Source organism: Gymnodraco acuticeps, unplaced genomic scaffold (genome assembly GCF_902827175.1).
Source record: "Gymnodraco acuticeps unplaced genomic scaffold, fGymAcu1.1, whole genome shotgun sequence".
NCBI classification, from domain to species: Eukaryota; Metazoa; Chordata; class Actinopteri; order Perciformes; family Bathydraconidae; genus Gymnodraco; species Gymnodraco acuticeps.
Genome location: NW_022990440.1, coordinates 1,058,983 through 1,068,650, shown reverse-complemented (window position 1 = coordinate 1,068,650; position 9,668 = coordinate 1,058,983). Strand labels below are relative to the sequence as shown.

At 45.9% G+C, this 9,668-nt stretch overlaps 1 protein-coding gene across 1 annotated transcript; it reads right to left on the bottom strand.

The window, feature by feature from the left end:
- Nucleotides 1-7,641: 7,641 nt before the first annotated feature.
- LOC117552106 (gamma-crystallin M2-like) lies at nt 7,642-9,318 on the bottom strand. The gene is made up of 3 exons (XM_034225342.1): nt 9,015-9,318; nt 8,066-8,308; nt 7,642-7,956 (listed from the first exon to the last, which is right to left on the bottom strand). Exons 1-3 carry the CDS (start codon nt 9,045-9,047, stop codon nt 7,678-7,680), a joined length of 555 nt encoding a protein of 184 aa, XP_034081233.1. The 5' UTR covers nt 9,048-9,318; the 3' UTR covers nt 7,642-7,677.
- Nucleotides 9,319-9,668: the final 350 nt, after the last annotated feature.

The following is a 9,668-nucleotide window of genomic DNA, read 5'->3' as shown; positions in this document are numbered from 1 at the left end:
TTCCACTGCAGGCCTCGCTCGGCCTCGCTCGGTTTGGTTAGGCCTTATTAGGCCCTGCTCACTTTAATGCTGCGCTTCCATTACAGTTTAGGAACTGGGGCAGTTACTATAGTAACGCAGTGTAGGCGGAGCCGTGACGTCATCTTCAATGAGAGCCCCAGAAAAACAACACAGCCGTTAGCTCTTAGCACTCAGAGCTCACAGCTCCTCATATCTGTTCAGAAACTAGACAAAACTTAAACAAGTACAAACCACAGACTGCCTGTGTCATGGCGAATACAGTCGCTGGTTTATTTATGTCTGTATAGGCCGTTGTTGTGAGTGTGGACGGTCGGAGCATATATAACGTTAGCTTAGCCAAGCTACATTTAGAAAACACGCATTTTAAAAGGGTGTTTCGCCTGCCGTCTGTCTGCAGACTTGTCAAAGCATTAATTCATGGTTTTTACTAACCGGTATCAGTATGTTGTTACTTCGGCATCATTTTGAAACGTGTATTACAATTAAATCACGGTCAAATATGTTCATTTTGTTGTAGTTATAGCCCCCTTGCCAGCGATTCTCTCTCTAGTTTAGCATACTCAGTCCGACTCAGCCTGGTTGTTCCTGGCCCTAGAACCACGATTTAGTCGGGCCAGAAAAAAGGTGAAAAAGTAGCCCCGGGCCAAAACTAGGCCAAGTGGAAACGCAACCAAAAACGGGCCCCGCACGGCTCGGCACGCTTAAAGCGAGCTACCCGCTGCAGTGGAAACGCGCCAAAAATGAGGGGGGGAGAATCCAGAAAATCACATTGTCTGATTTTTGAAGAATTTATTTGCAAATTATGGTGGAAAATAAGTATTTGGTCAATAACAAAAGTTCATCTCAATGCTTTGTTATATACCCTTTGTTGGCAATGACAGAGGTCAAACGGTTTCTGTAAGTCTTCACAAGGTTTTCACACACTGTTGCTGGTATTTTGGCCCATTCCTCCATGCAGATCTCCTCTAGAGCAGTGATGTTTTGGGGCTGTCGCTGGGCAACACAGACTTTCAACTCCCTCCAAAGATTTTCTATGGGGTTGAGATCTGGAGACTGGCTAGCCAGGCCACTCCAGGACCTTGAAATGCCTCTTACTCCTCACTTACTCCTTCGTTGCCCGGGCGGTGTGTTTGGGATCATTGTCATGCTGAAAGACCCAGCCACGTTTCATCTTCAATGCCCTTGCTGATGGAAGGAGGTTGTTACTCAAAATCTCACGATACATGGCCCCATTCATTCTTTCCTTTACACGGATCAGTCGTCCTGGTCCCTTTGCAGAAAAACAGCCCCAAAGCATGATGTTTCCACCCCCATGTTTCACAGTAGGTATGGTGTTCTTTGGATGCAACTCAGCATTATTTCTCCTCCAAACACGTCTAGTTGAGTTTTTACCAAAAAGTTCTATTTTGGTTTCATCTGACCATATGACATTTTCCCAATCCTCTTCTGGATCATCTAAATGCTCTCTAGCAAACTTCAGACGGGCCTGCCCTGGACATGTACTGGCTTAAGCAGGGGGACACGTTTGGCACTGCAGGATTTGTGTCCCTGGCGGCGTAGTGTGTTACTGATGGTAGCCTTTGTTACTTTGGTCCCAGCTCTCTGCAGGTCATTGACTAGGTCCCCCCGTGTGGTTCTGGGATTTTTGCTCACCGTTCTTGTGATCATTTTGACCCCACGGGGTGAGATCTTGCGTGGAGCCCCAGATCGAGGGAGATTATCAGTGGTCTTGTATGTCTTCCATTTTCTAATAATTGCTCCCACAGTTGATTTCTTCACACCAAGCTGCTTACCTATTGCAGATTCAGTCTTCCCAGCCTGGTGCAGGTCTACAATTTAGTTTCTGGTGTCCTTTGACAGCTCTTTGGTCTTGGCCATAGTGGAGTTTGGAGTGTGACTGTTTGAGGTTGTGGACAGGTGTCTTTTATACTGATAACGAGTTCAAACAGGTGCCATTAATACAGTTAACAAGTGGAGGACAGAGGAGGCTCTTAAAGAAGAAGTTACAGGTCTGTGTGAGCCAGAAATCTTGTTTGTTTGTAGGTGACCAAATACTTATTTTACCGAGGAATTTACCAATTAATTCATTAAAAATCCTACAATGTGATTTCCTGGATTCTTTCCCCCCATTCTGTCTCTCATAGTTGAAGTGTACCTAAGATGAAAATTACAGGCCTCTCTCATATTTTTAAGTGGGAGAACTAGCACAATTGGTGGCTGACTAAATACTTTTTTGCCCCACTGTATATGGAGTGTGCATCTGGACCCGGTGACGACATTACCTATTGACGCAGCAACCACTGTAAGTTATATTCTTGTTTAATTAGACTTCTCTGTTTCATTTATTCGACTCTGTATAAATTGTTATTGTAGCTTAAACGGCTAAATCGCGTTTGAGAGATTTTAAATCTCAGATCTGCTCAGGCGAAACCTACTTTACAGGTCTCAGCACTCAAGCCTGCATTAATATAGGCAGGGCCAGTCTATTGATAGCGTGAAGTACAACCGCGTGACTCAGTCATTTTTTACCTTAAAAAGCATTTAAATACCGCATTTAAAATCTGATGAACTCAGTGTGCATCTGGACCCGGTGACGACATTACCTATTGACGCAGCAACCACTGTAAGTTATATTCTTGTTTAATTAGACTTCTCTGTTTCATTTATTCGACTCTGTATAAATTGTTATTGTAGCTTAAACGGCTAAATCACGTTTGAGAGATTTTAAATCTCAGATCTGCTCAGGCGAAACCTGCTTTACAGGTCTCAGCACTCAAGCCTGCATTAATATAGGCAGGGCCAGTCTATTGTCGCCCATCAGCTGTAGATAGTTAACTAATTAGAGGGCCGTGGCCCTACAGCTGTGAGAACTGAGCAATCAGGCGTCCATTTTGGGTAGCTCTTTCCTGGAGCGTCAGCTTCAGCGTCAGACAGCCGAAGACTGACAAAGACATTGGAGTCCTGCGGGAGTAAGACTGACAAAGACATTAGAGTCCTACGGGAGTCACGAGGGAGGCAAAGAGGAGGCAAATCCTACTCTGATTGAGCTGGTGTCTTATTTCTCTTTTCTTTAGTTTTCTAGCCCCTCATGCTATAATCATGTGTATTTTCTCCATTCCTGTTCATGTGTCTTCTCGCAATTATCACTGGCCCCGTGTATCTCCTAATCGATATAACCGGCCTGCTCTCGTCTATCCCACGTGCTCCACTGAGATCCAACATCTAGTTTCTGGTGGCCTGTGGAATTGCCAGTCAGCTGTTCCTAAGGCTAACTTCATCTCTGGCTACGCCTCCCTGCAGTCTCTGGATTTCTTTGCTCTCACTGAGACCTGGATTACTCCATCCAACACATCCACCCCAGCAGCTCTTTCCACTGCATATTCCTTCTCCCATACACCCAGACCCACTGGCAGAGGAGGTGGCACTGGTCTCCTGCTCTCTCCCAAATGGAGCTTTTCCCTCTTCAAGCTACCTAACTTCACTCCTTCCACCTTTGAATTCCATGCCGTCACAGTAACCCATCCTATACAGTTAACCATTGTTGTTCTCTACCGTCCACCAGGTGCCTTGGGGGACTTCTTGGAGGAATTAGATAATCTCCTCTCACTCATCCCTGAAACTGGCCCTCCCGCTGTACTTCTCGGAGACTTCAACCTCCAGACGGGGAAGATAGACGAACTAACATCTCTGTTAACCGCCTTTGCTTTCTCACTGTCTCCGTCCCCACCGACTCATAAAGCTGGCAATGTCCTTGATCTCATATTCTCAAGGAGAATACTTCTAACCTCTCTGTAAACCCGCTCCACACATCCGATCACTTCTTCATTTCATTCTCTCTATCCCTTTCCAAACATAACAAACTAATCTCTTCCCATCCTGCACTTGTCCGCCGTAACCTTCGCTCCCTCTCCCCCTCTATCTTTGCCTCGTCGGTGCTCTCTGCCCTCCCTTCCTCTGATTCGTTCCAACTCCTGCCTCCAAACTCTGCTGCAGAAACTCTCCTCTCTACTCTCTCATCCACTCTGGACTCGCTCTGTCCTCTCACATCTCGGCAGGCTCGTCAGTCCCCTCCTGCTCCCTGGCTAAATTATGCACTGCGTGCTAATAGAACCGTCCTTAGGGCAGCAGAGCGGAAATGGTGGAAATCCAAACACCGTGACGACCTCCTAACCTATCAAGCTCTCCTCTCCTCTTTCTCTGCTTCGATCTCTCAGGCAAAAAGCACTTTCTTTCAAGATAAGATCCAATCTTCCTATTCCAATCCTAAAAAACTATTTTCCATCTTCTCCACCCTCTTGGACCCTCCAAAAGCTCCTCCCCCCTCCTCACTTCTGTCAAGCGACTTTGTTACCCACTTTGAAAAAAAGGTTGATGATATTCGCTCTTCTTTTTCTGACTCACCTTTACTCACCGCTGGGTCACCGGACCCTCCTTCCACCAACACACTTACCTCCTTTTCCCCTCTCTCTCCAAGTGAGGTTCTTACCCTCATTACCTCTGCCCGCCCTACCACCTGTCCTCTGGACCCTATCCCTTCAAACCTCCTTCAGACTATCGCTCCTGATATTCTACCGTTTCTCACCCATTTCATCAACACTTCTCTAACTTCTGGTCACTTTCCAAACAGTCTCAAGGAGGCAAGAGTAAACCCTCTCCTAAAGAAACCCACTCTCAATCCGTCTGATGTTATAAACTACAGGCCTGTCTCTCTCCTCCCGTTCCTGTCTAAATCACTTGAACGCGCTGTCTTTAAACAACTCTCCTGTTATCTCAATCAGAACAACCTTCTGGATCCGCACCAGTCTGGTTTCAAGGCAGGTCACTCCACAGAAACTGCTCTCATTGCTGTCACGGAGGAACTGCACACTGCCAAAACTGCATCCCTCTCCTCTGTCATCATCCTGTTGGACCTGTCTGCTGCATTTGACACGGTGAATCATCAGATCCTCCTTCGCACTCTCCAAAAACTTGGAGTTTCAGGCTCTGCACTTTCCCTCCTCACCTCATACCTGAAAGACCGTACCTACAGGGTGACTTGGAGAGGGTCTGAGTCCGACCCTTGTCAATTAACTACGGGGGTCCCTCAGGTCTCTGTTCTTGGTCCCCTCCTCTTCTCCCTGTACACAAACTCGCTCGGATCAGTCATTAGCCCGCATGGTTTTTCATACCACTGCTACGCTGATGACACCCAATTAATTCTGTCCTTTCCCCGCTCAGAGACCCAGGTCGTTGCACGCATCTCTGCTTGTCTAGCTGACATCTCTCAGTGGATGTCTGCTCACCACCTCAAGCTCAACCTTGACAAGACTGAGCTGCTCTTCCTCCTGGGAAAAGATTGTCCCACTCTTGACCTAACAATCAACATCGGCACCTCAGTTGTTTCCCCGACTCAGACTGCAAGGAATCTGGGTGTGACCCTAGATAACAACCTGTCCTTCACTGCAAACATCGCTGCTACAACCCGTTGCTGCAGATACACGCTTTACAACATCAGGAAGATACGTCCCCAGCTGACTCAGAAAGCGACTCAGGTTCTGGTCCAGGCTCTCGTCATCTCACGCCTAGACTACTGCAACTCCCTCCTGGCTGGTCTACCTGCATGTGCCATCCGACCTCTGCAGCTCATCCAGAATGCAGCGGCTCGTCTGGTCTTCAACCTTCCTAGATTCTCCCACACCACTCCGCTCCTCCGCTCCCTTCACTGGCTTCCGGTAACTGCTAGAATCCACTTCAAGACACTGGTACTTGCTTACCATGCTGCGAATGGATCTGGCCCTTCCTACATCCAGGACATGGTTAACCGTACACCCCAGCGCGTGCACTACGCTCTGCATCAGCCAAACGACTCGTTGCGCCCTCGCTGCGCCCTCGCTGCGAGGGGGACCCAAGTTCCCATCGGCGAAAACACGTGGGTTTGCTGTCCTGGCTCCAAGATGGTGGAATGAGCTCCCCATTGACATCAGGATGGCAGATAGCTTGCACATCTTCCGGCGCAAACTGAAAACTCATCTCTTTCGACTCCACTTCGAGCGTTAGAACTATTAACGAAGCACTTTTATACTAATAAAGGACTGGCTTATCTAAAGCCAGTTGAGTAGCACTTGAAATGTTTGGCTCTATGAAACCTGATGTACTTATATGATTCTGTTTTCTTCAAGGTTGTGTCTTCCTGGTCGAATGTACTTATTGTAAGTCGCTTTGGATAAAAGCGTCAGCTAAATGCAATGTAATGTAATGTAATGTAATGTATATGCTGCCCCTTCTGCCTGGAATAATGTACAGAAGGAGCTGAAACTGTCAGATTTGATGGGGGAGTTCAGGTCCATCTTCAAGGACAGAGAACAAAATACTCTTGGTCTATGTGATTGCTCTTATATCTCCTAATTTAAGTTCTTTTAAAATTGTGCCAGTTTTGATGTTTTATAAGGTTTTTTTATTTGCATATTGACTGGATAATGTGCCATTTAATTTGTGTTTTACGACAGCTGTAATCGTCTGCCTGTGTTGTATGTGTTTTATTTGTTGTAACTTTGTTCATGCTGCTCACTTGGCCAGGTCGCTCTTGAAAAAGAGATTTTAATCTCAATGAGACTTTTTACCTGGTTAAATAAAGGATATATATAATGAACATGGTCAGAAACAGATACATGGTAACAGAAGGGTAAATTCTAGAAATGAGGGGTTACGTGTGGTAACCCTTGTTATACAGGCGGAGCCCTCTACTGGACTCTATGGGTACTCCCCTCGATCCTATCATGCAAGCATTCATCCACTGAGACTTTCTAGACGTAGCCGGCCCATGGGCGGGCCTACCTAAATGTGCACGCATATCACCGCATAAAAGGAGGCCTCACCTCCTTACTGTCATCCTTTACTTCTCTTCAGCAAGTAGCATAGAACAGACGGGGCCCCTGAGTAGAGGGCTCCGCCTGTGCTTATATAACTAGGGTTACCATACGTAACCCCTCGTTATATCTCTCACAGATACCCGCATAGCGCGGTTTATCACTCTCACCCGCGCATGCGCACTAGCTGCCTCCTTTACTGGAGTTACAACCTGGGCAGCGAGTGGGGAAACTGTACTGTCAACATTACGTGGCTGTGTGGGTGTGTGCCACACAGCCATACAGCCTGCACGCTCCGCCGCCATTGTCATCACCGCCGGGAAGTCCTGTCGCGCAGACCTGTGCTGTTGGCCTTCCTGGCGTTCGCCGGAAGTCCCAGACGACGAGGTGTCGTCAGCGTCGTCCCCGACGCTCGGACCCGCCCGGTCCGCTGGAATGGCGAACACGAAGGGCACTCCCTCCTTGAGGTCCTCCATCTCCAGAGATATAACCTCAATATGTGTATTGCAGTGCTAATGTATTCGATTGAGCAGATTTCTGTGTACAATAACACAATCCAGCACCTGAATCACTATCTGCCGAGAGATTGTAGGCATGAGATTGTTGTTGATTAGAAATGTGGTTGGGAAATTTAGAAAAGGGTTAGGGTTAGCGAATCTTCTATAACCGTCTCTTTGAGAAGTCCCTGTGAGTTACAGCCAGCAACAGAAGTGTGACCTACTCTAAATTGATGTAAACTGTACTCAGAACAAGAAATACTCAAACACAGAAGCAGTTTAGGTTATGACAGTTTTATTGAGTGCCAAGAGAGTTAATAGCAGGAGTCGTTGATGCGCTTCATGCTCATGAACCTCATGCTGCTCTGGCCCATGTTCATGAAGTTCTTGTACTCGCCGGACCTCACGTACATCATCTTGCCTCTGAACTGGGCCTGCTCGTACATCAGCCAGTTGCCCTCCATCACGTTGCAGGACATGCAGTTGGACATGCTGAAACGCTCCATGACGTTGTCACAGTCGTCCATCAGCTCGGACATCTGACCTCCAAAGTTCTCCTTCTCGTATATCTTCATCCTGTAGGATCCCCTGTGCTGTGGTGCAAAAGAGGGGTGGGTTTAACTCAGAGCATTTCATATTTTCAGCATGATCTCTATATGGAGATTTGGTCTACAGTAAATCTAGCCAGGTGTGAGATCTTACCATGTTGATCATGCGGCAGGACTTGATGCAGTCGCTCATGCCCATCATGCTCATGTAGTCGGCGTACTCGCCCCTCCTCATGAAGTACTGGTTTCCCATGTAGTTGGTGCGGTCATACACCATGAAGCAGCCCTTCTCCACCCTGCAGGAGTGGCACCTGTTCAGGTAGGAGGACATGTCGGAGCAGTCGCTCATGCACTCATAGGAGCGACCCTGGAAGTTCTTCTCCTCGTAGAAGGTGATCTGAGAGAGGGAAAGTCTCTAGTTAGCATCATGTGTTTAGGTTGAAAGCTGTACATGTCTAATGTAGGAAAACATGTTCAATGTGAATCAAGCGTTCTTTGGATGCACTGCTGTTAAGGATAACCCTTAGTATAGCTGCAAAAACTGATGTTTTGTCCAGCAGCAGAAACAAGCTCCAACACAACACAGTTACCTATTTATCCATGCAGAAGGCATGGAGCAACATCAGTATTTATTTGGAGCTGTGTTTCTGACCACTTGATGCTTGTCTAGATAATTACATTTATTGTGTCTATTCTTTAGCTAAATGCTTGAATCATAACCTGCTTAATACTTCGATAAAGTCACAAACTAACGTTTTTTGAATGCCCTTTAGTGCTGGGCAGGTTGTGTTTTTAGAGCTTCTTTACAGTTAAACAGCTGCCTGTTGCGACCCAAATGACACAAAGAGCTGTGAGAGTAAAACCAAACAGTAAAATGGAGGGCCTCCAAACAAAAACATTGAGCTTAACGACCCTTTAAAGCTTTAGAGCTGAAAGGGAAACTGCTGAGTTGGGTGACAACTTGCCTACAAGATACATTTAATCATTATTAATGGAAAACTGCAGCAGTTTTCAAGTATCACTGATTCATAAGACTCAACTCACAATGGCAATTTGCAGATTATCTTTAGTTTTTGTGACATTATGAAAATCAGAGAGCTTACCTTGCTGTTCATGTTCATTCCGGAGGAAGTCATCTTGCTGGTCAGTGGTCTGCTGCTGCTGGTGGTACTGCTGCTGCTCTTGTACTGAACTGTACTCTACCTGGTTTAACCCTTTGCTTTTATACCTGACCGGCAGACTTAACCCTTTTGTCTAAACCCCCTGAGCCAGCAACAGAGCCATAGAAATGCAAAGAATATGGAGGGATTGTCCACATTTCCAGGGGCCAGGGAGCTTAGGAATCCTCCCTTTCTCGTGAGGGCGTCACAAAAACATTGAAAGTGTTAACAATTTGGGCTAACACCTGGACATTGTAAAGTCATTGTGTCAGTTACACCATTTATAACTGTTGTTTTTATTTTTCCTGACACTTAGCTGTTTAGTTACTTCATTTTCTTGTAGTAAGTGCATTATTTGTTTATCAACTTTTGTAAGTTTTATGATGAGGATGTCAAAGCATGGTATAATCATTGTATAAAAGTTGAACATGGCAAAAAAGAGAATAACGTCAAAAAAATTGAAAACTGTATACAAAATGTGTAAACATTTGTTATTCCATTACGCAAAAAAGTTATAATGACGTTGATTGTTTGTGTGAGTAAATGGAACAGAAGTAAGTAATGAGGTGATGTTAAAATATAAATAAACATATATAT

Coding starts and splice junctions, on each gene's coding strand:
- LOC117552106 (XM_034225342.1), bottom strand. CDS start 9,047: ATGACTTCCTCCGGAATGAACATGAACAGCAAG. Junction 8,309..9,014: donor GAATGAACATGAACAGCAAG/GTAAGCTCTCTG, acceptor TCCCTCTCTCAG/ATCACCTTCTACGAGGAGAA. Junction 7,957..8,065: donor CCTGCCGCATGATCAACATG/GTAAGATCTCAC, acceptor TTTGCACCACAG/CACAGGGGATCCTACAGGAT.